At 58.9% G+C, this 26,540-nt stretch overlaps 2 protein-coding genes across 12 annotated transcripts; one reads left to right on the forward strand and one right to left on the reverse strand.

Moving 5' to 3' along the window:
• On the reverse strand, nt 1–19,565 carry NACC1 (nucleus accumbens associated 1). Of its 6 annotated transcripts, none has more exons than XM_045862901.3 (8): nt 19,408–19,565; nt 18,537–18,629; nt 4,710–5,660; nt 4,413–4,586; nt 3,705–3,810; nt 3,493–3,590; nt 2,688–2,943; nt 1–189 (listed from the first exon to the last, which is right to left on the reverse strand). In XM_045862901.3, exons 3-8 carry the CDS (start codon nt 5,650–5,652, stop codon nt 93–95), a joined length of 1,674 nt encoding a protein of 557 aa, XP_045718857.1. In that variant the 5' UTR covers nt 5,653–5,660; nt 18,537–18,629; nt 19,408–19,565; the 3' UTR covers nt 1–92. The 6 variants fall into 6 exon arrangements, with proteins under 6 accessions (XP_045718857.1, XP_064426098.1, XP_045718858.1 ...); XM_064570028.1 differs by having other exon boundaries at nt 4,710–5,756; nt 19,408–19,564; XM_045862902.3 differs by lacking the exons at nt 18,537–18,629; nt 19,408–19,565 and adding an exon at nt 18,150–18,363.
• On the forward strand, nt 19,548–26,445 carry TRMT1 (tRNA methyltransferase 1). Of its 6 annotated transcripts, none has more exons than XM_045862897.3 (17): nt 19,548–19,659; nt 19,961–20,164; nt 20,252–20,307; nt 20,560–20,702; nt 20,868–21,055; nt 22,389–22,504; nt 22,587–22,699; nt 23,455–23,603; nt 23,790–23,876; nt 23,958–24,027; nt 24,111–24,245; nt 24,339–24,424; nt 24,754–24,862; nt 24,949–25,025; nt 25,768–25,887; nt 25,977–26,103; nt 26,296–26,445. In XM_045862897.3, exons 2-17 carry the CDS (start codon nt 19,980–19,982, stop codon nt 26,419–26,421), a joined length of 1,887 nt encoding a protein of 628 aa, XP_045718853.1. In that variant the 5' UTR covers nt 19,548–19,659; nt 19,961–19,979; the 3' UTR covers nt 26,422–26,445. The 6 variants fall into 6 exon arrangements, with proteins under 6 accessions (XP_045718853.1, XP_064426072.1, XP_045718852.1 ...); XM_045862896.3 differs by having other exon boundaries at nt 19,552–19,659; nt 19,880–20,164; XM_064570002.1 differs by lacking the exons at nt 20,560–20,702; nt 22,389–22,504; nt 22,587–22,699 and having other exon boundaries at nt 19,551–19,659; nt 19,880–20,164.
• Nucleotides 26,446–26,540: the final 95 nt, after the last annotated feature.

The following is a 26,540-nucleotide window of genomic DNA, read 5'->3' on the forward strand; positions in this document are numbered from 1 at the left end:
TGTTACAAAGGCGTTTAGTTTATTCTCCTCATCAGTGTCACTGATATTCTCATGGTTCACATTTCCCAGTGCGGCTCCTCTCCTTACAGTAGTTAATGTGCAATCTCACTTACGGGCCCGGGGAGTGGGGGGTCGGCCCAGGGCGGGGAGGGCGTTGGCACTTCACACGGACAGGGCGGGCGGTCTGTCCTGCGTGAAAGAGGCGGGTGAGTGGGCGGCCAGGGGAGGCGGAGGGGGGGGCCCACAGTCTTTTTTTTTTTTTTTTTGCGTTGGTTGGTGATTCTCCATTCGTGCTCCTCCCTGGGCTGCCCGGGGTGGGGGGACCATGCAGCTCAGAGCAGGGCAGGGGAGGGGAGGGAGAGAAGGAAAAGCAGCAGGCCGCCCAAGAGGGGGGGAGGGCGGGGTGGGAGGGGCGCAGGGGTGGCTCCTGGGGTAAGGCACAACCCTGTCTTTGGCTCTCCTGGTGAGGAGTTTCCTCCCCTGCACCCCTGCCCGGCCCCTCCCCTCCCCCCACCAAACACACAGTCCCGGGAGCCAGGGGCACCTCCTGGGGTCCCTGAAATGAGAGGGCTCTGCCACCCAACCCAGCGCTGCAGGGGCTTGGAGGAGGGACAGGGGCAAGCCCCACCGGAGGACAAGGCAGGGAGGGGCTGGGCAGGGGCCTGTCCAGGACAAAGGGGTGGGGAGGGAGAAGACCCCAGTCCGAGAGAGCTGGCCCCTGCTAAGGCCTGGAAGGAGGGGAGCGCCTAGGGACTCCTTCCTTGTGGGCTCTGGCTGGAGCCCTGGCCGGCCCCTCGGCCTTGGCCGGCCCGGCAGCTTGCCAAGTGACCAGGATATTGTGCTTTGGGATCGATGCTGGGGTAGGATGTCAAGGCCAGGACAAAGGCGTGGGGGAGGTGCGACTAAGGTGCTTGTGCTTTAGCTGGGGCGTCGACTCCCCCCATACACTGGGCCAGCTGAGGGCTAAGGTGCAGGGGCCAGGCCAAGAAAGCAGAGTGCCAGGACCCTGGCCAGACCAGACACCCCCCCACACCCCCACAATGAGATGTCAGGAGGGACCCCCTCACAGACTGGTGGGGGCTGCTGGGCGGTGGGGGAGGCCTCCAAGTCAGATTCCAAAGGTCCCAGTCAGGGCTGGCCAACCCCCGCCCCACCTCTGGCAATCCCCCTGCCTCTGGAAGAGGCCGCTGGGAGCAATGGGAGCAATGGGCCGGTCAGATCGGGGAGGAGACGAGAGGCAGTGGGGACGGGGCTAGAGAGAAAAAGGTGAAAATTGTGAAGAAAGGACACCCAGTGTGGAGGGGACAGGGAGTAAAAAAAAAAAAAAAAAGAACCCTCCAGAGTTCACATGTAAAACTCAAAAAAACAAAACCCCTCGCGCTGGGCGAGGATCTAAAGAGAGGAATGGTTAGAGAAAATTCTGCAAACTGCTAACAATGGAAGCAGGCCCTGCCTCGTCCCCAGAAGCTGGGTTCAGCCAATGGGCCAAGGCCAGGGCCACCCTTCAAATGGAGCCCTGCTGGAGAGCAGCGGAGCAAGGGGGGGACCTGGTCAGACCCACAGGAGGCCAAGCAGAGGCCCGGCCAAGTCCCCACCCCAGAAATGCGCACCCACACTCCACACACACGCACACATTCAGCCCGCCCCCAGCCCCCACCCCGTCCTGCCTGTCACGTCCCCGGGGACCGAAGGGGACATCAGACACAGTCCCGTTGGTTTGAAAAATAAAAGGAATCTTATACTTCAATATTTCATTAGCTAAAAAAATGCTTTAAAAAGTATGTACAGGAGGCAGGGCGGGGGGTGGTGGTGGGGGGGGAAGGGCAACAGCCCCCCAGCCTGCTCCCCTGACTTCCAGCCCTGGCCCTACTGCCTCTCATATCTTCATTTGTTTAAAAGCACAACTTCTACACACACACGCGCGCACTCACACGCACACACTTCTGTGAGCCCAGGAAACCTCTCGTTCTATTCACCGAGACCCTCGGTCTGCCCCCAAGAGCCCCCGACTCGGGACCTGCCCCTCTCAGGCCCCAGGAGACAGATGGGGGCAACAGAGGTGGGCACGGGGTGGGGGAGAGAGAAGGGCACTGGGCCCGCCACCGCCCACCACCTTAGGTCAATGGTGGAGTTCCTCTGAGCCTCGGTTCCCTCAGCTGTGAAATGGGCAGTCCCCTCAGCCTCGCCTACCCCAGCCCCCAGGCGCAGGGACAGACGAGGGAGACAGGAAGGCGCTTTTGGAAACATGGAAGCACTGGGAGGTGGTGGCAGGAGGGGTCCTGAGAACCCTGGGGCCCCTGCAAGTCCCAAGGGGGTGCAGCAAGGGGCCCAGGGCCTGGGGAGGGGGCCTTCCTGAGCCCCCCAGGCCGGCCCCTCCCCACACCCGGCCTGGTGAGTGGGGAGACCACAGCTGGGGGTTAGGGGAGGGGGAGCGGAGGCCCCCCGACGGTGCCCGAGCGCATAAGAGAGGCAGCGCAGAGCCCGCACCAGCTGCTGCCCTCTCCTAGCCGCTCAGATGGGGGTCGGAGAGTGGGATGGGGAGGCAGAGGGGCTGGGAGCATGCAGCACCCCCCGCGGGTCCTGGGGAGGGACAGACAGTAGCTCGTGACCAAGATGGTGGGCGGGTGTGACGGGGGGGAAGGGAGGGGAGTGTGACGGCCCCGCGGGGAGGGCCCGGTGGTAGTTACTGGAGGGCCTCGGCCGAGGGGCCGGCCTCGCCATCGTGGCTGGCCGTCTCGAAGCTGTGCTCCACGCCCATCATGTCCGGCTCTATCTTGCCCGTGTCGCTGATGAAGGTGGTGTAGGCGTCGCCCTCGGCCATGAGCACCTTGAGCTTGGGGATCCAGCTCTTCCGCACAACGCGGCGGGCATTGGTGCACATGTCAGCTGCGATGGCGTTCATCTCACTCTCCTTGAAGTTGGGAGCGAAGTTCTGGCAGTAGTCTGTGAGGGCAGAGTCGATGGCTCAGGCACAGCGTGGCCCTGGCCTCTCACCTTGACGACAGACACTCGGCCACACTGCTCCTTGATCCCCAAACACACGCACACACACATGCACGCGCACGACACCCGAACCCCCCTCAGAGGTGATGGAATGGAGGACTCGCAAGCCAGGACGCTAAACCACATCAGTTGGCCCCATGCCTGACCGAGCTCAGCCACGCATGGGGCTTGAGAGGGTGGCCTAGTGCTCTTGAAAAACCTGGGTCATTTGCCAGAATTTAGAAATGGGAAGATGCCACGTGAAAACCCAGACCTCCCTCCCGACAAATGGCTGGGGCCTGGCTGCTTCATCGCTCCCATGACTCCCAAAGGACCACCCCCCCCCAACCAGGAAGAAATCTCTAACCCATCCCAGCCCTCTTCCCGACAAGTCCAGACTGAGCCTCAGAATCCTTCTTAACACTAACCCCCCCCCACCTATCAGCGAAGAGGGCCATCTGCCTGGCCCAGACCCCGCCCCAGCCTGACTCCAGAAGGCCAGACACTCACACTTGACAGCGTGCAGGACGCGACTGTCCAGCGGTTTGCGGCTGGGGTTGTTGGAGGAAGAGCGGATGCCAGTGCCACAGCTGTTAGCCAGAGTGTTCCTGAGGTGGGGGGCACAAGGGAGGGGAGTCAGGCCCCCTGCGGCGGGGGGGCCGGGGGCAGCCCCCCTCCCCTCCCCTCCCCTCCCCTCCATCCGGGCTCTGTGACGGCCTCACCGGTCAAAGAAGGAGGCCAGGAGGCGCCGCAGCAGGACCTTGTGCCGCGTGCCCGCGCTGACGTGGCAGTTCATGAGCTGCGCCCTCGTGATGTACACGTTGGTGCCTGGAGTGGGGAGCAGGAGGGTGGCCGGGGGCCCCAGACTGCCACGTTCCCCACTTGGCCAGGCCCTGGCCTGGGCCCGGCCAAGACGCTCCCTGACAACTCGCCCCAGCATGGCCTCGTCAGCGATCAGGAAAGGACAGCTGGTGGTGCCACTGTCCACGGGGCACCTACAACATGCTGAGCCCTGCTTGTGCATGTGTGGCTTTTGCCCACACAACCACCTGGGCATCAAAAAGAACAGGCAGTGGAAGCTCACACCAAGGCACCCTGACACCAAGAGCCGAGATCCTTAACTGCTCTGTTAGTCAACCCTCCAACCACCCTATGAAGCCGTTCATCTCCCCGTGTGGCCAATGATGCCAGCCAACGCTCATACCAGCCTCTGGGGTGGAAACCTGGAGGCCAGTCTCTGGCACGAATCAGTGCCGGGGGGGGGGGGGGTCAGCTGCCCTAGGACACAGCCAGTGGGTGGCAGCAGGGGTGGGGTTGGACCCCAAGTCTCTGACTCCTAACCACCACCCCACAAGCCACTGGCTCGGAGGGCACAGAGGCCCAACATGGGAGGAAGCGGGGAATCTGGGCAGGAAGTGATGCTGGCCCACCTGTCACCAGCTCCAGCTTCTCGGAGGGGTCACCCTCATCGTAGAGCTTGGGGTGGCAGCGGTTGCCAATCTGGTTGATGAGCTCAGCTGGGAGAGACGCCAGGTCTTGCCGTACCCGGATGCGATTCCGGGACTCGGGGGCCACCTGCTCGGGGAGGGCCTCCACCTTCTCGGCTTCGTGGGGGGTGGGCAGAGAGCAGCATGTGTTGGGGACGGGATGGGGGCGGGCTGCCGGGGAAAGGGGGGGTGGGAAGCAGGGGCCGGGCTGGGGAGGGGTGGGCAGGGCGGGCACCTCACCTGTCTGGCCAACATTCATCATGCTGTACATGGTGTACATGTTGCAGATCTGCCGGTACTGCTCGTCTGTGCCCTCCTCGCCTGCGTCCTCCTCCTCGTCCTCCTCGTTGTGGTAGGAGCCAGGGCTGTCGCTGGTGTAGGCGCTCGAGGTGCCCGGGCTGGTCCGCTCTGACGTGCTGGGCCCGCTCACCATGCCCCCGGCCGCCGCCGCCCCCCCGGCCGGCTGCCCAGTGCCGGCCCCCGCCGCCGCCGCCACAGCCCCCCCGGCCGGCTGCGCCGCCGCCACCACCGGGGCCTGCTGGGGCGGCCGGTTGGCAGCCAGGTCCGGTGTGGAGAACTTGGCCATCTTGCGGCTGCCATTGCCACCACCGCTGCTGCCGCTGTCCCACAGCCGCTTGGCCACCGGCGTGCACTGCACGGAGTCCGACTCCTGCTGCTCCGTCTTGACCCGGGACACGAGGGGCAGCGGGGTGCCACAGGCCGGCCAGCTGGACGTCTGCGCCACTGGGCTCTGGGGCTCGGACGACGGGGCCTCCTCGGCGTGCAGGCCCTGCGAGTCGCAGCTGGGGGAGCTCACCTTGAGGAAGAACTCGGTGCCCTTCTCCATGATCTCCTGGATCTGCAGGAAGCCGGCCGTGTACATGAGCAGGAACTGGTCGCCCACGTTCATGCTCAGCCGGCCCGTGTAGCAGAAGCTGAGGATCCGCTGGAAGGACTGGGGCTGCACGGCGGCCGGCAGCTCCACCACCGCGCTCCGGCTGCTGTTGAACAGGTCCCGGAAGTAGGAGCTGCTGGCCGCCAGCACGGCCCGGTGGGCTTTAAAGGCGTGGCCCTTGACGACCACGGACACGTCACAGTACAGGCCCTGCAGCCGCTGCTCGTTCAGACACTCCAGGATGCTGTTGCCGAAGTTCGGGATCTCCATCTGCAGGGTCTGGGCCATGGCGGCAGCTGCACGGGGGAGGGGGACGGGCAGGACGGGCGAGACAGACGGAGACACAGGGTCAGGCAGCAGACTCGGCGCGCCCCTCTCACGACCGTCACCTGCTGCGGGGAGACACGTGGGGGCAGACATCCACAGGGTGAGAATCGCCCGGTGCCACCCACACCCTCGGTCCCGGCACGGACTGGCCTCTAGGACAGACTGTCAAATCAGTCATGTCAGCTCCAGGCCCCGGTGGCCGCCGGCTGTCCCTTGCAGACAAGGGGCGGGCAAAAGCAAACTTACACATGTGTGTCTGAACACGAAATGAGTTAACACAGTGTGAACTCCACGAGCGTTAACCATCACGAGCACGACACGCACAGTTAGGTAACTCTGAAGGGCACTGGCACCGGAACACCAAAGGGGCAGGGGCATCAGAGTCTTCACACTGTGTCCGCAGCACTGAGCCCATGACCCCCGATCACTGCTGGCTGAATGACTGAATGACCACTCAAGAAACCCTGAGGCTGCACGGGAACATCACTAGTCGGCAGGGATAATGCAAATGCACACCACAACGAAACACCACTTCATACCAGCTAGGCTGGCGAGAATAAAAAAGACAGACAACAAGTGTTGGCAAGGAGGAGATCGGAATCCTCCTACACTGCGGGTGGGAATGTAAAATGGTGCGGTTGCTATGGAAAACAGTCTGGCAGTTCCTCAAACGATTAAACATGGAACTACCACATGACCCAGCAATTCCATTCCTCAGAATTATACCCAAGAAAAATGAACACCTATATCCACAGAAACACCTGTACGTGAATGTATATGGCACCATTTGCGATCGCCAGAAAGAGGGGAACAACCCAAACGTCCGTCAACTGATGAATGGCTAAAATAAAATGAAATACGGTCCAGCCATATAATGGAATATTATTCAGCCATATAAAGGAATGAAGCACTGATACATACTATTCTATGGGTGAACGTTGAAAACAATATGCTAAATGCAAGAAGGCGGACAAAAAAACTGTGTATTGTATGATCCCATTTATGTAACATGTCTAAAATGGGCAAATCCGGAGCCAAAACAAGCAGACTAGTGGTTGCCAGGGGCTAGGTGGGGTGTGGGGTGGCAAGCAGAAGGATGCGGGGGTTTCTTCTGGCCATAACGTAAAATGGTCTAAAATTGTAGTCATACGCACCCAACTCTGAATATACCTAGTTTATCTTCGAACACCAGGGGTTTGAACTGTGTGGGTCCACTTATACGCAGAATTTTTCAGTAGTTCAGGACTGTAAATGTATTCTCTCTTCCTTATGATTTTTTTTTTTTTAGTAATCTCTACACCCAAGGTGGGGTTCAGACTCACGACCCCAAGATCAAGAGTCCCATCTACTGACTGAGCCAGCCAGCAAATCTTAGGATTTTCTTAGTAACTTTTTTCTCTAGCTTATTTTATTGTACTTAACACATACAATATACAAAACACGTGTTGACTGTTTAGGTTATCAGTAAGGCTTCTGGTCACCTGTAGGCTGTTAAGTTTTGGGGGAGTCAAAAGTCGTATGTGGACCTTTGACTTCGTACGCGCACTGGTGGGGGTGTTAGTGCCCCTAACCCACTCGTCATTCAAGGTTCAACTGTACTAAAAACTGTTCAATTGTACACTTTAAATGGACTCCATGGTATGTGCATCTCAATAAAGCCGAGAAAGGAAGAAAAAAAGAATCCATATTTGCCATAAACACTCTTTTGATCCTGGTGATCATACTGCTTATTTACAAAAATAAATAGTATGTTCCATGCTCAGCACAGAGTCCACTTGGGATTCTCTCTCCCTTTTCCTCTGCCCCCCCCCCCCCCCGCCAAATACGTAAGAATAATCTTTAAAAAAAAAAAAAAAAAGGGAACTGTCTGTGACCCTGCGCAGGGAGCCCAGGCACCTCTCAAATGTGAATTTCTGCAGCACAGCCTATTCCATCAGTGCACATTCCAGCACATTCCAATCCAGAACTGGGCATGTCCAATATTCCGAGAGCACTCATAAAAGGACTCTGAAGGACAGTGTGGCTTTACGAGTATACCCATAGTAAAAGTGAATCCCTGCAATTCTATTAAAATATAGAAGGCGGTGGTCCTGAATGGGCAGTGTGGGTTTGAGAAGAGTCGGGCTGGTAAGGAGAAAGGAGGAAAAAGCAGGTGTGCAAAGGCCCTGGGGCAGGTACCAACTAGAGCCCCCAGCTGTTTCCCCTCATTCCCAGATTAGCTTTCATGCATCTTTCACATCTTTCATTGACTAGTGAGTCCATTCTGAGCTGCCTCCATGGGTTGAGCGCTGGGACACAGGGGCCCTATCTGGTACCACCGGGCTCACAGAAGGCTGTACAGACGAAGAGAAGCAGCCATGCACTCATGGACAAGTGCGTGCTGGCTCCAGAACCAACTCGCTCCTGAGAGCAGGAACTCAAATCTCTTCTTCTCCATTAGGAAACAAATGTTGGTAAGACCAACCCAATCGTGCAAATTCAGTCTGTCCTCACTAAGCTGCTACATGTGGTGGAACCCTGAGACACCAGCAGGCCCCGCCCCTCCCAGCAACCATGCTTCCAAAGCGCTGACAGATGACCTGCAGGAAGTTCTTTGAACCCTCTTAGCAAACCTATGGGGCTGATTTCATACTCCCAGTTCTCAGATGGGAAAGCCGAGGCCATGGGGAAGCTAAGAACTGTCCCAAGGTCATTGGTGAGTAAGTAGTAGGGACAAGATTCAAACCAGGTCTGTGCGGGCACTGAAACTTGTGATTTCCCTTGGCTATGCCCTTTGCCTCCTTGTCATCATCAAAATCACGGTCACTGCCAGGAAAAACAATTTAGGGTCATCAGGGGGTGAGGCGGAGACAAGGACCCTCCCATCAGAAGGAGCACACTCCTTCCAGGGCCTCAAACTCAGTGCCAGATGGGCTAGAAGCTGACCCTCTGTTTAGAAACAGGAGAAACTGAGGCACTGAGTGCAGGCAAAGGACAGAACCCAGAGCCTGCTCCAGGGGCCTCACAGCCCCAACCCAACTCCCAAGGCTGCCAAAATGAAGCCGCTCCAGGTACTGGGGCCCAAGTGACCAGAGTCAAGGGGGTCAAGGGAGAGGCTAGCTCCCAGTCCCTGAAAGAGAGCTCTGGACCCCCAGCTTGGAAGGCTCACACCGTAAGGGGGAGGACTGACACAGGAGAGGCCTGTGGTGGAGTCAAAGCACCTCCCAACCCCAGACCTGGTTTCAGATGCCAGCCCCTCACCTCTGTGCCTTGGTTTCTTCATCTGTAAAATGGGGACTCATTCATCCAACCCACCCTGATAAACCGCACGGCTCAGGAGACACAGCTCTAAAGAAGACTGGCTGTCTCCACACGCAGTCGTCTGGTGGGGAGACACAGGGAGTGATACAACTGGGGTGTCACTGAGGGGCTGACTCTGGGAGTAAAGGCAAAGACACGGGGACACAGAGCACTGTCTGGGGCAGGAAGAAGTGAAGTGCAGTCTGGAGACCCCCAGGAAGCCAGTGCTGGCTCGAGGGGAGTGCAGGGGCAACAGGGCTGCTGGGAAGGGTGTGGGACAGGGGGTGCCTGGCCTGGTGAGGACAAATGTTTCTGGGAGCAGGGGAAGCCTGGCGCAAGGGAGGCGCAGGCCCAAACCACCGGAGAGCTTCCAGCAGCAGCGTGGAGAATGGAAACAGGTGAGACATGGAGGGCTGGGCCAGTGGTGGGGGCAGGCAGCAGGGACAGGGACAGAGAGGACAGTCAGACTCACGAGTGAGCGGCTGCAAAGAGGGAGCACCAAGGCAAGACTAAACGACTCCAGTTTGGGACGCAGCAGCTGGTGGGGGCTGTGCTGCACCCAGGGGCTGCAGAGGGCATTCTGAGGGGTGCTCCCAGCCATGTTCAGCATGCCAGGTGCTGCTGCAGGCGCTCTCCTCCGGGTCCCCTCCACGGGGGAGCGCTACAACTGCCCCACTTGATAAGCGGGGACTGAAGGGCAGCCCTGCTCCTTCCCCGGCAGCTGGCCTTCAGGGCCTGACCCCTCACTGGGAATCAGCACAGGCTGACCGATCAGGGCAAGCTCAGCAACAGGTGTGTGGAGGTCCCTGCGGTAACAGGAGGGAACACGCACAGGGAGGGGCCCCCGAAGGTACGAGCCACCCGACTTTCAGGCTGGGGTTTCCCCAGCCTTGTGAACCCCAGCCTCAGAGCCCAGCACCTAGGGCTTTGAAGCCTTTGACTAACCATTTGGGAGGGGGAGGGAGACAATTGGTACAAATGGCTCAAGCGATCAGTGCCTAGGGATCTCCCCTCCCCGCCCAGCACAGGTCTTGAGTTGCAGAAACCCTTCATGGCCTTGTTGCCCCTGCAAGGACAGGGGAAAGCAAGGCCTTGGCTGGTTTTAGAAGCAGTAACAGGCCACCCTCAGGTTCCCCTCCCTCCTCTCATCCCTGGGCAACTACCCCAATCCAGTCCTCTGGACTCAGAAGGAACAGCTATCCTGGCTCTGTGTGAAGCCCCTTCCGACACCAGCCCTGGGCGGGCGGGGTGGGGGGTAGGGTGGGGAGGACCACGGAGCCATAATGGGCTCCCAGAAAAAAACAAGTCTAACTAAGTACCTGGTACCTGGCCTTGGTCACCTGCTGCCTAGGAAGAGATGTGATGGAGCCAAGAGTTGGGGGTCTCTACACCATCCAACAATTCTGTCCCCACCAAGCACACTGCATGGCTCTCCCACCCAGCCAGGCCTTTGCCCAAGCTGTGCACCCTGCCTGTAGTCCCCTTTTCCTCCCACTGCCTACATCCTCCTCTCCTACGCTCCACCACCCCCTGGCTCTGAGAATTCTCCAGACTAGAGATCCCCCCTTCTGCACACTCTCTCCACCACCCATCCACCGCGCCCTTATGCTTACCTCTGAGAACACTAAATCCCATTTGACTATAGACTCCGTTAGGGCACAAAACCATTTGAATCCTCTCTCCTCAGAACTTGGCATAATAGCCTGTCCATCCTCTGGGGTCTTCAGAACCCCCCAAGGGAAGGGGCAGCCCCCAGCCCTAAAGAGGGCCGAGGGGACCCTCCTAGCATCGCTAGTGTCCTGGCCACAAATGTGAGCAGGTCTCCCAGTGAGATGCAAGGGCCCAGCACACGGTTTCCATGACCTCCCAAGTCACTCAATAAATATTTGCGAAGCGCCTGCCTGGGGCATGAAGTGCCTGGGAGCCTGGGGCAGGCCAGGACTGAGACAAGGCCTGCCTCCAAGGGCTCATGGTCCAATGGGGAACGTGGCTATACATCCAGAGTCACACAGATTAACGTGCTGCATACCTGGGCCTCTGATCTTGCCCAGAAGAGGTGACATTAGAGCGATATGGCGGGGGGGGGGGCGTCTAATGAAGCAGTAGTGAGATGGGAGCGTAGCCCTCAATGTCTGGGGAAGTCGTGCAGAGCCCTGGGGGAGGAGCAGGCATGGTCTTTCCAGAAACTAAAGGTAAATAAAGGCTGATGCTGCGCTCCATCCTTGGTCAACCTCTCTCCTCCTGGGGATTGAACCCAGACTCAGGGCTCTGCTCTGGACCAAACTGTGCCCCTCACCCCAATGCGTATGTTGAAATCCTAACCCCCAACGGGTCTGTATTTGGAGATACAGTCTTTAGGAGGTAATTAAGATTAAACAAGGATATAGAAGTGGGGCCCTGATCTGCTAGGACTGGTGTCCTTAGAGGTTTCTCTCTCTAAGCACGCGCACCAAGGCCCAGTGGGCACACCTGATCGCAGACCTCCAGCCCCCAGAACCGTAAGCACTGTCTGTTGCTTTAGCCACCCGGTCTACAGCGTTTTATCACGGCAGGCTGACTCAAGACAGGCTGGAAGTACCATCCACTCACCTCCAACTCCCCCATGGAGCCCCTGGCCTGGACTTCCTGTGGGTGCCGGGCCTGCAGATGTCCCAGATACCAACTCAACGTGCCGACAACCCAACTCCGCCCCAGTCCGCTGGCCGTAGCTGTTGCCAGCTCCAGCCCTCCTCGCTCAGGACAAGACCCTCAGATTCGACCCCAAACTCTTTCAAAACCAGTTTTCACCCCCGGCTCTCGGACTTCCTAGCATGTGGTCTCGGAGATGGCCACAGCTCCTCATATCCTCCCAGTCGTAACCTGGCTCGAACTTCCCAAGACAGAACCTCTCCCAACACCGACTCTATGCTTCTCCGGCTTGATTTCTCCTCCCTGGCCCTTCCTGCCGTCTAGCTAACTAGATGTGTCTTGGGCTTTGTGTCACCTCCACCAGGGCACGGTGCCTGCCTCTCTGGTTCATATCATGGTGTCCGCGGCCTCTAGATCAGATCAGCACACGATGGGTGCTCAATAGTTGTTTGTGGAATGAAGAATTATTGCCATTACTTCCAACCTCACTCCCTGTTTTGTTCCATGTTAGCGTGACTCCAACAGTGTGACTCAGAAAAAGTCTCTAAGCTGGGCCCGGAGTGCCATCCACGCCACAGGGGCAGTCCCCAGGGCCAGTGCGGAGGGGGCTGCGCAGACAGGTGCCCTCCTCTGGCAGCCGCACCAGGTGGGCGGCCCGCAGTCAGGGTCCCGCTCTGGGCTCAGTGTAACAGAGGTTTGGATTCCCGCCAACTGCTCACACTACCGGCCGATCATGCCCGGGTGGGAGTGGAAACTGCCAGTGGTCTGGAGAGGGAGCCCCAAATTCCCCAGGCAGCAGATGCTAGGGGTACAGACGTGTGACACCACCACGGGCTTTCTTTCCCGCTGACCTTCCAGGGAAGCAGCGAGCTGCCCAGGGACACGTAAGCCAATTAAGGGAAACCACCAACTCCAAGTAGAAGAACCAAAAGCCCTTGGAAAGCCCCACAATCCTTCATGCAGCTCAGCGTGCAGTCAGAGTAAAGGGGGGTGGGTGGGTGGGAGGACACCCCCCCCCCCGCCCGGCTGCTCAAGGAGTCTTCCTGGCCCAGAGCCATTCGGACCCTCTGTAGGAGCTGAATTGGAAGACAGCTTAGGCAAACACTTGCTAGCGAAGAACAAAGTGTTATCTGACTGTACAGATCCCTACTGTCCGCATCTTTTTTTTTTTTTAACTTTTTATTTATTTATTTATTTATTTTTGTAATCTCTACAACCAACGTTGAAGCTGGAACTCATGACCCCAAGGTTAAGAGTCCCAAGATTAAGAGTTGCATGCTCTTCAGCCAGGCGCCCCCCTACTGTGGGCATTTTTAAAGTACGTGCACATTTAATTCATTTTCCTTTTCCCCAAAAAGCTGCCATTAAATCCACGGTGGGTGACAGGGTTTGTGACAGGATTTGTGACAGGGTGATAGCTGGCAATTAGCATTCACATCGCCCCTGCGGTGCAGGGTACCTGGTAAGGGCTCGGATTATACCTCTTGCTAGTTTCTGAGGCAGAAATGACTCTTCCCGCCGTTTTCTGGGTGAGGAGAGCAAGGCCCAGGAACTCACCGAGGCCGTGTTTGGCTCCTGTCCCAGAACCCAGAGGTAACAACAGCTGAAGCTTCCTGACCATGGCTGGCCTCTGCCAAGCTCATGCTTTACATGGTCCCATCGCTCCCCAAGGCACGTAGCTACTGTGGCCAGACCCATTTTGTGGACGGGAAAACTGGGGCTCAGAGAGGCCAGAGCCAAGAAGGGAAGCCAAGACAGGCCAAGGCCAGAGCTGGGGCTCTTTACCCTCACTGGATGTGTCCTCTCCAGAAATGGGGTCTTGGGTGCCCTCTGAGGGCCAGATGGGGTGCTGCTCCTTCTGCTCCCCTGGGGGAGGGCTTCTCCTCTGCCCAGCCTCCCCTAGCCACTTTCCACCCTTCCTCCCCTCCCTGCCATCTCTGAGGATGAGCAGTCTAGCCCAATGCTTCTCCCTCTCTCCTCCCACTCCCTCCTTGCAGCCCTGGGGAATCTGGCCTGGGTCTGCAGCAGCTCCCCCACCCCCCACTGGCCCACCTTTCTGAGTTAACACCCTAATCCCTGGGGCCTTCAGACTTGAAGGACCTGGTGGCAGTAGCCATGCTAAGGGTGGTGAAGGGAGCGGCAAGCATGAAGGCCCCGAGGGGACACCGGTGCAGCTGATGAAGGAGGCTGGTAGGGCCGCAGGGCACATGGCTACTGGGATGGGGCTTGTTGACAGGTGCTGGGAGACCATGCGGGGCCTCAGCAGGGCCTGAGAATCTGAATCCTATTATCCTGCCCGAAGCTCAAAGCCTCCTGCTTAGAACTGTGCTTCTCTTCCTCTACGCTGCCAGAAAACATGCACCCAGAGCAGTACTCGCCCCGACATCAGTCTTCCCAGCTACAGAATGGGCTGGATGGTGGCAGCTGCCGCACAAGGCTGTCTCAAGGGTTAAACCAGCAAGCCACACGGTAGATTGGTGCTTACCCTGCGACTGGTACCCAGTAACGCCAGCTGTGATTATTAGTTGTGTCCCCTTCTGTTCGTCCCAAGCCCCTTGCAGGGCTGTAAAGTCTCAGACAGCAGCGGAGACATCCTACACCACTCGCCAGCTCCCAGAACCTCATGCCATTTCGTGATCAATCGGGCAGTACTTCCTGAGTGCTCCCCACCGCCTTCCCAGTATCTTCACACATCCCAGACGCCAACCGCTGCGTCCTGCATGGTAACAACACAGCGAGGATCCCCTGACCTTGGCCCTGCAGCCACTGGGGCCAGATCATTCTTTGGGGAGGAGAACTGCCCTGTACCTTTTTTATGATGTTGAGCAGCATCCCTGGCCTCTACACCCACCAGAGGCCAGGACCAGCCCCGGCTGTGACAACTCAAAATGTCTCCAGACATTCCCCAAGCATCCCTTGAGAGGAGGCAGAATCATCCCTGAGTGAGAACCACTGCTGCACAGGTGTGCCTGCTGGTCCCCACTTATCAGAGGAGGAACTGAGAGATGCCCAGTCACACATGAGGCCCGGCATCTCAGGGCCGAGCAGGGTGGTGCTAATGGTGGAAGCAGACTGTCCACTACACCATGTGGTTTGCTCACCTTTGCCCAACCCCTGCTTGATTCAGAAAACAGAGTTGCTGTCCTCACAGAGGGCTCTTGGATCTCTAAGAATGCTGAGACCTTGACCGAAGGAGGCGGCACAGGAGAGATGGGATGATGACCACAACCAGACACTGGGCCCAACCTGTAACCGCCACCAGACTGGTCCCACTTCCCAACCTCTGCAGCTCGAAGGGCTCTCCAGGGGGAGACGGAGGGATGGCATTCTCAGCCAAGGGGACCCAGGAGCAGAGGCAGGGAGACGGGCCTGCACGCTCCTGCTAGGCACAATAAGCACCAAGGGCCTGGGGAAGGGGGAAAGGGTGATAAGGAGCCGGAAGGACCCAAGAGAGGAAGCACAGGCTGTTCAAGCACCGCCAGCTTGTCTTCAAGCCCGGGAAGGAGGCTCATCGTCGCCTCAAACACAGGCTCCCTTCCCATCACTGGCTCTGGCACTGACCCCGATGAACTCTGAGTCAGACCTGGCTGGACCAACCGCCAACGGATCCTCCAAGACAGACAGAAACTCAGCCGTCCTCACAGCCTGGCTCACTGGGGCTCCCCACTGCCTGGCCTGGGCCCCAGACTTTAAAAGGCCTGGATGCAGGCCAAGGCGTCTGGACTTTCAGCTGGGGGCAGTGGGGAAATCCAGAAGACCCTGAGACTGGGCGCTTTCCTGCAAATGGCACTAAGGGTCTCCCATCTTCACACTAGGGTCACCCCTCACTCCTTCCCTCATGAGGACAAGATATTTAGAGTACTTAGCAGGAGGCTGGCACATGCTCAATAAAGGCTTTCAATGTGCTGTCCCGTCTGCCCAGAACATTCGCTCCTCCCTGCCCCAGCTTCCCCCACCAGGCTGATTTCTTCTTATTCAGGGCTCAGCTCTCCCACAAGCCTTCCCTGACCACCCAATTTGAAATTCTCCATCCCCTCTCCTCACCAGGATCTGTTATTCAGAGCTGCTCCCCTGGCCCCAGCAGGCAGTCGACACCCTAGGGAAACAAAACTGTCCCACAGGTCCCTTTACTTGTTGTACTTGCTATTTTGGCCTTCTTTGGCACCCCAGGTCTGTGTGCCCCTACGTCCTGACAAAAAAGCAGCTTGTGAGTGCCTTCTCCTCTAGCTCCAGGCGCAGCTAGGAGCTGCTGCCCTCCTCTGCCATCCACTCACCCCAGCCAGCACCCACCAGCCTCTGGCCCTATTCCAGCCATGTGACCAGAGGTAGCCATCCTTGTCCTCAGTACCCAGCCTTGAGCCCCAGTCTGTGCCACAGAAGCCAGCCTCGGCCCGAGCAGGCAGGGGAAAAGCATCTTTAAGTGGGGCTGCGGCCCAGTCCCCCCCGCCCCCCTTCCGAGAGCCAGAAGGCCAGCCAGGGAGAGGAGGAGAGCATGGCCCAGGTGGGATCAGTTCTAGGAGCTACAGGGAGACTGGGGGAGGGCAGGGAATGAGGATGACAACCCATCATTAAACCCAGGCCTGGGAGATACCACTTCACCCAGCACTCTGTGGCTCTTGCCTCAGGGGCTGAAGATCCCAAATCAATGTTCCCAGGACACAATGGTAACAATTAGCCCAGAGAGAAGGAAGGAAAGCTGTGGTGGTCTGACCCGGGACCCAAAAGGGGAAAAGACAAACCAGGCAAGCAAAGCAAGATGCAGCTCTGGAGCCAGGCCCCATCCTCCTAACTGCCCCCCCTTGCCAGCCTATAGTTCCGTGACCCCTGACCTCTTGGCTCCCAGAAGGGGTGTGTGTGAAATGAGGTGTGACCAAGCCTCTGAGAAAAAAGCTTCCACTATTCCAGCCCTCTGGGACACACCAGAAAAACTGTCCACGAAGGTACGGACCTATCCCTTGGAATGGGCAAGAGAAAAGGCCTGGGCACAGAACTCCCACCAGGCAATCCAGAACAGTGCGAGCTCCTCCAGTCATGCCCCTCAAAAGCCAGCCTGGGAGACTGTGGGTTTGAGCTGAGCGCCAGTCAATCCCAGTCTGCCACTGTCTAGTTGTGTGACCTGGGACAAGCCACCTGGAGCCTCAGCTTTCTCCTACCATGGAGAAGGCCTAAGTTGACCCGGTGGTGGTGAGCCATCAATGAGCTCATCCCAGGGCCTGACCCAGGAAGAGCACCCCACAGGCAGAGCCCTGGGGCCAGTAGCCCCAAAGGCCTGGACCAGGGTGTAAATACTGGTTTTGATCTCCTCAGTGGCCTGCCTTCTCCCCATCAGGAGTCTGAGACACAATGAACAGAGCTTTATAGGCTCACCTCCCCGTTCTTCACCTCTGGGAAGCTGGTGCCTGGGAGGCCACGGTATAAGATGGTGGCTGTGAGGTCCCATCCCTTAGGTTTGAGCCCCAAGGCTCTGCTCACAAAAAGGGGAGAAAGAATCTAGTATCCCAAGATACTCAGGTAAGGGCCGTTGGGCTGCCTCTCTGCAAATGCATATGCCTGAACTAGGTGTTCTAGACTTTCTCAAGCTGCCCACACAAACACCCACCGGGTGCGCCAGCACCTTGGAAAAGCCAGCAGAGGCTCGTCCACAAGGTAGATCGGAGACCCAGAGCCCGACTGGGATGAGGAAAAGAGGAAAGACCCCAGATCTGGCCCAGAGCTAACACCTGGTGGGGGAAGAGGTGGCATGTGCCTTTTGATCACACTAGTTTCTCGGGACGCCCCGTTTCGCAGCCACTAGCCTAGCGCAAAGGCGCTGCTTTCCCCCTCTCCCAAAGCTCCTACAGTAGTTCCTCAACCTACCTGATGGCCCCCGTATCTGGCCTTCCCCCCCAAACATCTCTCCAAGCCCTAACCTCATATGACCCCTGCAAACATCTCTGGGATCTCCTATCAGCCCCCACCCGAACTAACTCCGCCCACACCCACCCTGCCCCACTTCCTGAGCTTCTCCTCAGCCGCCCCCAGGCTTGTAACCTGACCCACCCACCTCCTCCGGCGCCCGGACACTACCTGCAAGTCGGCCCCTCCCCGCCCCCCCTCCGGGCCCTTTCCCTCCGGCCGCGCCGCTCTCCCCTCCTCCCCCACTCGGCCGACCCAAAGCCCGACTCCTCCTCCCCCTCCCCCCCGGCCTCCCCGGGCGCCTCCTCACTTTTCCTCCTCCGGCCCTCCAACTTCCCGGGCCTCCGGCACCTGCCCCGGCCCAGCCTCGCGCCTCCCAATCGCCGAGAGCGAGGTGGGGGGAAAGTCTGGGCCCAATCCCACCACCCCCAAACCCCACGGCCCGGCCCGGGACTGGACGCTCAAGGCCGCTAGTGAGGGCCGGGCCTCTCCGCACTCGCCGGTCCGGGCACGGTGCAGGTTGCGGACCCGGCTCCTTTTCTGTCGGAGGAGCCCCCACCCGGCCCTCCCCGCTCAGCCCTCAACCGGCCCTCGGATGCCCTCGGGCCGCCCCGGCGAGACGAGGCCGGAACCGGGCCTGGGGCGGGCCGCCTCACCTGCGCCGTGGCCGCGCTCCGGGGGCTCCCGGCGGGCTCCGCAGCGGCGGCTGGAGCCGGGCCTGGGCCCGGGGCGCGCCCCCCCTGCGCCGGGGCCTCGGCCTCCGCCTCCGCGGCCTCCGCGGCCTCCGCCTCAGCAGCAGCGGCAGCCGCGGCGGCCATTCATTGTGGGCCAGGCCGCCCCAGCCGAGCGCCGAGCGAGCGCAAGCCGCGCCGCCGCCGCAACCCGGCCGGGGAGGAGCGGCCGCGGCCCCGCCCCCGCACCGCCCCAGGCCCCGCCCCCGAGGCGAGGCCAGCTGAGTGCCGAGAGCGTCCCTTCTTCCCATCTCCGTTTTCTGCTTTCATCTCCCGTTTTCTGCCTTCGCTCCTTTGGGTCCCCGCCAGTACCTTGGGTCTGCTGGAGAGTTCGACTCCCGACCCTGACACTTCCTACTTTCTCGACCTTGGACAAGTCTCTTTGCCTTTCGGAACATTCGTTTCCTGTAAAACGAAAACAACAATGAATTCTATTTATTGTGCCAGGCACTGTTTTAGGCTCTTCATGGGAATTATCTCGTTTAAACTTCACAGTAACATTTTTAAGTCGAAATCGTAACACACTTGTACACACTTTATAGAAAGGCACACACAGCTGAAAAAACCTGCTCAAGATCACCAGCAAGTAAGTGGTGGCAGGTGGCAGGAATCAAACCCAGGCTCAAGAATCGACAATAAAAGTTAACGATTTTGTGTTTATGCCAAGCCAGATTCCGTTCTAGGCATTTAACCTGCACTAACTCGTTTAAAACTCACCACAACCCAGGAACGAACGTTAAAAAGTTCTGTCCATTTTGCAAATGAGCAAACTTAAGCATAGAGAGGGATAAGAACAAGTTGTGAAGCGAGCTGGGACTGGAACACAGGCAGTGCAGCCCATTACGCTCTCCTCCGGTCCTACACCAGTTAGAACCTATCGAGAGCTTATTACTTGAAGAGGGACTGCTTTGCACAATTTCCAGGCATTCTGTAGTTCAATCTTTGCTCTATATTGGAAACTAGCATTCTTATTTAGCAGATAAGGAAAGTGAAGCCCAGAGAGTTTAAGTAACTTGCCAAGACCATGTGGTAGGATTGGGATTCAAACTCAGTAAATCTGACTTCAGAGCCTTAATTGTTCCTGCAGAGTGGCCTGAAATAGTGTGCTTACAGCACTCAATACACAGAAGCCGATCAGTAGGTGTTGAATTTCTCCGCTTACCGCCCCCTTTCTGAGCCTCACCTTCCTCATCCGTGAAATGGGGCGAGTGACGCGTCCCCTCCCGGGGGAGCCGACGTGATTAAGGTTATCCACACTACTTTCCGAGCTTTCCGCCGTGCATTTTGATCCCGGCCACCCACTGTAGGTAGCATCACTGATTGGCTAAAATCGATCACGTGACCTGCCCTCCCACTGTGCCAACATGGCGACGCCCAGGTGTAATCCGGGAAACGTGCACCCAGACTAATTCGGTCTTCGGCGCCTCGAGCGAGGGTGAGAAAGGCGTGGGCGACGCGGGGAAGGATACAGGCCAGGGTCCGGCCCGCTCGAGGGCTTCTGGCTTCTCAGGGGCCGGTCTTTCCGAAGATGGGGTGTGGTGTCACCTTACTGAGGCCGCAGGGTCTTCTTAATCTTGACCGATGTATAGGCCACCGGGCCCGGGAACACAGCTCTCTGAGGCTCTTCCTATGCCCTCCCCCGCCCCCCGAACCAGGTTTGGCGGGCAGAGGCTCCCGCGGATGTCCCGTGCGAGAATCGGTCTGTGGCTGAGGCTGACTCTCCGCTCCGCCTGCAGTCCCTATAGAGCCAGGTGTATGGAGGGGCAGCCGCCAGGGCTACCGAATCCGGCCGAAATGGAGAACGGCACCGCGCCCCGCGAAGAAGAGCCCGCGTCCGAGGCTCAGGAGACGACGGTCACCGAGGGGGCCGCCAAGATAGCCTTCCCCAGCTCCAACGAAGTCTTCTACAACCCAGTGCAGGAGTTCAACCGGGACCTGACGTGAGCAGGGGGCTGGGGTCAGCTTAGCAGAGGGCAGTGGAACTGCAGGGATGAGGGGGTTGTGAGCTAACCCTCAGTCTCCCGCAGATGTGCCGTGATCACTGAGTTTGCTCGCGTTCAGCTGGCGGCCAAAGGAATCCAGAGTGAGTCGAGGTCCAGTCTCCCGGTGGGCGGGGGTCACTCCGAGCTCTCTCCCTGCCCCGCCCCCTTTCCCTTAATGTCTTGAAAGGCTCCAGCCACACAAGCAGGCCCTGGGCTTATTTCTAACTTCAGGCTTTCCCCAGGGGCTTCGAGGAAGATTTTCTTCCCCGAATCTTCTGTATCCTGAGAAATAGGGGGAGGTCTCTCAGAGGGAACTTTAATACCCGCTGACTTGTGCTTCTGGGTGGCTCCAGTCAAGGTGCCAGGTGAGAAGGATGTGCAAAAGGTGGTCGTGGACTTATCAGAGCAAGAGGAGGAAAAGGCTGAACTGAAAGAGGGTGCAAACCTGGCCCCAGGAGACCAACCTCGAACAGCTGCCGTGGGGGAGATCTGCGAGGTGGGGCCTGAACATAGGAGGCGCAGCCCGGGAGTCCTCCAGTAATGGAGGAAGGAAGGCTCCTGAGGCGGGAGAGCTATAGGAAGTGGGTGGTGGGGGCTCCTTGGGGCCCAGCAGAGGATGGAGGGATCCATGTGAGTGGGGGTCCCTGATTACTCCCAACAGGAAGGCCTTCGAGTGCTGGAGGGTCTGGCAGCCTCGGGCCTCCGTTCCATTCGCTTTGCCCGAGAGGTGCCTGGGCTGCATTCTGTGGTTGCCAACGATGCCTCTGCCCGAGCCGTGGATCTCATGTGCCGCAACGTGCAGCTCAACGGTGTGGCCCACCTGGTGCATCCCAGGCAGGCAGACGCCCGGTAGGTTTGGGGCAGCAGAGCCCGATGGCTGGAAGGTGCAGGCTAGAGCAAGGCTGCCTGGCCTCAAATCCCAAGTCTGTCATAGTCTTTCTCTGTGACCTTGGGAGAGTGCCTTAGTCTCTCTAAGCCCCGGTTTCCTTGTCTGTAAAATGAGGATATTAGTATTACAGGAGTTGTAATACTAATGCTGTGTTGATTAAATGAGAGATGATGCTCGTATAGCCAGAAACGTGTACCACCCGTGGTTTCCATTTTAGACTTAACTTTGCAACCTCTGGTACTTTTATTCATTCAAATGAACCAGCGCATATCTAGCGTCCACAATGTGCCAGGCATCAGTAAACAAAACAGACAAAATCCCTGACCTTGGGGCATTCACATTCTAATGCAGGGGCCCTGCAGACAACCTGCAGGTGCCCGGTTTTTTAGGGCCCACCAGCTAAGAATGATTTTGCATTTTTAAAGGGTTAAAAAGGGTACCATTTGTGGCCCACAAAGCCTGAAATATTTACTATCGGATCCTTTACAGAAAACAAAAAGTCTTTGCTATGGAAAGTATTTGCTTTCCTGATTGTATTAAAAGCTGATAGGAGGGGCGCCTGGGTGGCTCAGTCAGTTAATCGGTTGCCTTCAGCTCAGAGCATGATCCCAGGGTTTTGGGATCAGCCCTGCCTCAGGATCCCTGCTTAGCAGGGAGTTTGCTTCTCCCTTTCCCTCTGCCCTGCTTGTGCTCTCTCTATCTCTCTCGCTTTCCCTCTCTCTCAGCTAAATAAATAAAATCTTAGGAAAAGAAACCTGATAGGAAACAAAGACCATAACAAATAATGAGACAAATGAGTAAACTATATAGTAAGGTAGAGGTGAAACGTGCTGGGGCCGGGGGGTGGGGATCGAGGGACGGAGTGGGGGCTGGAGGAAGGTGGTGGGTGGGTTGCAGTTTTAAAGAACACGGTCAGGGCAGGCTACACCGAGAAGGGAGCGTTTGCATTTCCTCGCGTACAGAGGGAACAATCATCATTCCCAATCCATAGATTTGTCTGGAAGATTATTTGATTAACTGAGTTAATAGAGCTGGAAACTGCTTGAAACTGTTGTCCGGCACATGTATGCTACGCGTCTCCGGGCTGTTACTGTTGCCATTGTTAGACGTGAGTACACCGAGGTCCAAGGAGGAAGAGCCACGCAGTTAGCAAACGGCCAAGCCAAGATCTGAACCTAGGCAGCTGGCCCCCAAATCCAGGCCAGAATGGTCACATGGAACGAGAGGACACGCGGAGGGGACAGAGCAGGTCCCTGGGGCAGGGGGCTGAGGACCTGGCCTTCTCGCTCCCAGGATGCTGATGTACCAGCACCAGAAGGCATCGGAGCGGTTTGACGTCATCGACCTGGACCCGTACGGTAGCCCTGCCCCCTTCTTGGACGCAGCCGTGCAGGCTGTGAGCGAAGGAGGTGAGGCCGCGCTGCCCCGGGGGGTGCAGAGCCGGGCTCGCGGTTTGTGCGGGGAGGGTCCTCACCGTGCGGGCCCTCGCAGGGCTGCTGTGCGTGACATGCACGGACATGGCAGTGCTGGCCGGCAACAGCGGGGAGACGTGCTACAGCAAGTACGGGGCCATGGCCCTCAAGAGCCGCGCCTGCCACGAGATGGTAAGGGCGCTCCCCAGCCTCCCCCGCCCTGCCCCGCACACCCGCTTAGCTTCCTCCAGGCATCCAGGGCCAGCTCCGTCCCAAGATGTGGAGGACAAGCGTGTCCATAACCAGCACAGTCCTAAGAGCCTGGGCTGCCAATTCTGGTCGTCTGGGGGGCAGTGGTTTTGTCCAGGGTAGGAGCCAGTATCGTCTGTTTTAACAAGTTTTCAAAATTGTTTTTAAAGGCAGTTTTCAGGTCTGGGTTTGGCTTTGGGCTCACATCTTAGCTTTGCTGGCGTCTTTGGACAATTGCTCTCATCTTTCCGGGCCTTGGTTTTTGCATCTGTGCAATGAGCATGATGGTGATGGGTTGCCATGGGGATTCGAGAAGGCAGGGGCTGGCTGCGTCCGTGGGCTGGAAAGGATGCCGCCTCGTCTTTGTTCCTTAAGGGCCCTGTCATCAGGTCAGTCTGGGAAGCCGGAACACAGGTCTTTGGCGCACAGAATGGGTCACACTGTCGATGCTAACCGAAACACGTTCAGTCTGGGGGGCCCGTGCTCTCCTTAATTGTGCGGTACCCCCAGCAGGGCCATAAAGAGACACAGACTGTCCCGATTTCGTAGGTGAGGGAACTGAGGCATTCACTTGGCAAGGGTCACGCAGCCAGGACACTTGGGGCTGGGCTTGGAGCCCAGGGAGCTGTGAGCCTCTGGGGTAGGGGGAGGCCACGGTGGAGGCGTGGCTGATGGCCGATGCCCGGTTCCCACCTCAGGCCCTGAGGATCGTCCTGCACAGCTTAGACCTCCGAGCCAACTGCTACCAGCGCTTTGTGGTACCCCTGCTCAGTGTCAGCGCTGACTTCTATGTGCGCGTTTTTGTTCGTGTCTTCACGGGCCAGGCCAAGGTCAAAGCCTCAGCCAGGTTAGTCTGGGGCAAGGAAGGGTGATGCATGGAAGGAGGCAACAGGGCCTTTTGGTGTGTGTGTCGGGGGGGGGGGATGATCCCGCCCCGGGGAAGTGGGGGTCCTGATGGGGGTGAAGTTAGCCTGAGGGAGGAGTTGGGGTGTGATCATGCTGGGAACTTAGGGCCACCCCTGCTCCCCCACAGCAAGCAGGCGCTGGTATTCCAGTGTGTGGGCTGTGGGACCTTCCACCTTCAGCGCCTTGGCAAAGCATCGGGAGCCTCTGGTGGCCGGTGAGCAAGGGGGAGCCGGGGAGGAAGGTGAAGAGGGGGCGTCCCAGGGTCACTGCCCCCCAACCACCTCTCTCTCTGCAGGGTCAAGTTCTCTGCAGCCTGTGGTCCCCCCGTCGCCCCCGAGTGTGAACACTGTGGGCAGCGACACCAGGTGAGGCCGGGCAGGGGAAACAAGGGGGGCACTGGGGTTGTGGCTGTCTTGACCCCTCCCATCTGGCCGCTGTGTATCTGTAGCTTGGCGGTCCCCTGTGGGCAGAGCCCCTCCATGACCTGGACTTCGTGGGTCGTGTCCTAGAGGCTGTGAGCACCAACCCTGGCCGCTTCCACACCTCAGAGCGGATCCGAGGGGTCCTGAGCGTCATCACTGAGGTGGGGGCCGGGCCATGATGGGGATGGGGGGGCCCGCCTGTGCCCAGCCATCCTTCCTCCAACCACCCTACATCCACCGTGTCCCCGTCGCAGGAGCTCCCGGACGTGCCTCTCTACTACACGCTGGACCAGCTGAGCCGCACCATCCGCTGCAGCACGCCCAGCCTCCTGCAGCTGCGGTGAGGGTCCCTCAGGGACCTGACCTCTGGGCGCCCTTGGGCAGGTGCAGCCCTCTCAGGCCAGAGTCTCCTGTGAAACAGAGACGCGATGTGCCCATGTGCAGGCGCTGAGAACACGGCGCGGAGGCCGTGCGCCCCGGCGGGGGAGACAGTCGGGCCGGTCTTGCTCTTCCGATTGCTGGCATTACACAGGCCATGAAGCCCCCACGAGCCGTTCAGCTGCACCCGTCCAACCAGGGGGGCTCACACCCACACAGGGCGGCACTGGCTTTGGGGTCCAGCCCCGCACCCCCACCCCCCTGCCGACCGTGGCCCCCCTCGGTCCCCAGGTCGGCCCTCCTCCATGCTGGCTTCCGGGTCTCGCTCTCCCACGCCTGTAAGAACGCCGTGAAGACGGATGCCCCCTCTTCGGCCCTCTGGGACATCATGCGCTGCTGGGTGAGCACTGGCCTGGCCGGCCGGGGGTACAAACGCAGGACACGGTCGGGCCCAGCAGCCCCTGACCGTTGAGCTTTGCCTCCCAGGGAAAGGAGTGTCCGGTGAGGCGGGAGCGCCTGTCGGAGACCAGCCCGGCCTTTCGTATTCTCGGTGTGGAGCCCAGGTATGGCACCGACGGGGCTGCCCACGGGCCGGGGAAGCTCGTGTGTGTGCAGGCAACACGAGTTCCCCCCGACACAGACCCGTGCTCGTTCAAGTGAGAGCCACAGTCTTCCCCCTTGCCCTCCTCCCCCACCCCCGGCCGCCAGGGTAACACCTGTGAGCACCTGAGTCCGATCCCTCTGTGACTCCCACCTCACTCGCTACAATCCCAAGTTGGACCTGCAGGCTCTGCACCATCTGCCTGTGATCTCCCTGTCATCTTTTGCACCCCTCTCCCCACCTCAGTCCCTCCGGGCTGGGCCCCCTCACTCCCAACTCCCCAGGCGCAGCGCCCCCCTTACCGCCTTTGTGACCGCTGTTCTTTCTGCCTGGAGTGCCTGTCCCCAGGTCCCCCGATGGCTCTTCCCTCACCTCCTTCAGGTGTCTGATAACTCCGTCCTGCCCTGCACCCCTTGCCCCGTCTCCCCGTTCCCTTTATCCTGCTCCGTTTTTCTCAAAACTCACCCGTGCCCGAACACAATGTGATTTTGCTGATTTCTGATTTGTCCCGCTGTCCCATGCACTAGGACCTTGGCTTTACTGGTGGCAGGTTTTAGGCACACAGTAGGCACTTGATAAAATGTTTAGTAAGTGGATGAGAGTCTGGAGTCTTCCCGAAGCGCGTGGAGCCGCACTGAGGTTGGCGGGCGGTCTATGCACTCCCGAGGGCATCTGTCCCTCAGCCCCTCCTCACACTTCCCCAGGCTGCAGGCCAACTTCACCATCCGGGAAGATGCCAACCCCAGCTCCCGCCAGCGAGGACTCAAGCGCTTCCAGGCCAATCCCGAGGCCAACTGGGGCCCGCGGCCCCGCGCCCGGCCAGGGTGAGGGGAGCAGGGTGGCGGCAGGGCGTGTCCAGGGTAGGGGGGCACAAAGGCCACATGGGGTCCCAGCTACTCCTCTCCCTGCACAGGGGCAAGGCAGCAGGCAAGGCTATGGAGAGAAGCAGGCTGCACCAGAACAAGAGAAAGGAGCCTGCTGAGGACCCAGTCCAGCGGGCTGCCCGGCTCAAGACATTTCCCTGTAAAAGATTCAAGGAGGTGGGGCACCCCCACCTCCCCCCGCGGGGCCCGGGGATCCCCCTCCCAGCAACAGGACAAGACCCAGGGGCAGGCGGGGCTGGGAGACCTGGGGCAGGCATGGTATGGGGGTGAGCTCCCCATTCAGGAAAAGGACCCAGCAGAGGCTGCTGAGCTCTGGGCCGGGGTTCACACCCCCCATCCTCCCACCAGGGCACCTGTCAACGCGGGGAGCAGTGTTGCTACGCCCACAGCTCCCCAGCACCCGAGGACCGTCCAGAGACTCCTTACCAGAACCCGCCTGGGCCTGGCGTGGCCTCTGGTCCAGGAGTAGACTGAGCCAATAAAGACATGTCATCCTTTCGACTGTCGTTTGTCCGAATGAGAAGGCCGCCTGTGGTCTGTCTGTCCATCTGCCTTGGGGGGCCCTACCTGGAGTTTCTTCCTCTGTCCTTCTC

The sequence above is a fragment of the Mirounga angustirostris genome, unplaced genomic scaffold (genome assembly GCF_029215605.1).
Source record: "Mirounga angustirostris isolate CCGP_5_RB_7025 unplaced genomic scaffold, mMirAng1.0.hap1 SCAF_1, whole genome shotgun sequence".
Classification (NCBI taxonomy): domain Eukaryota; kingdom Metazoa; phylum Chordata; class Mammalia; order Carnivora; family Phocidae; genus Mirounga; species Mirounga angustirostris.

Coding starts and splice junctions, on each gene's coding strand:
- NACC1 (XM_045862901.3), bottom strand. CDS start 5,652: ATGGCCCAGACCCTGCAGATGGAGATCCCGAACTTCGGCAACAGCATC. Junction 3,811..4,412: donor GAAGCTGGAGCTGGTGACAG/GTGGGCCAGCAT, acceptor TCCCCACTCCAG/GCACCAACGTGTACATCACG. Junction 190..2,687: donor CCCTCGGCCGAGGCCCTCCA/GTAACTACCACC, acceptor TCTTTCACGCAG/GACAGACCGCCCGCCCTGTC.
- TRMT1 (XM_045862896.3), top strand. CDS start 19,905: ATGTCCCGTGCGAGAATCGGTCTGTGGCTGAGGCTGACTCTCCGCTCC. Junction 20,703..20,867: donor CCGTGGGGGAGATCTGCGAG/GTGGGGCCTGAA, acceptor TACTCCCAACAG/GAAGGCCTTCGAGTGCTGGA. Junction 24,028..24,110: donor ACTGTGGGCAGCGACACCAG/GTGAGGCCGGGC, acceptor GTGTATCTGTAG/CTTGGCGGTCCCCTGTGGGC.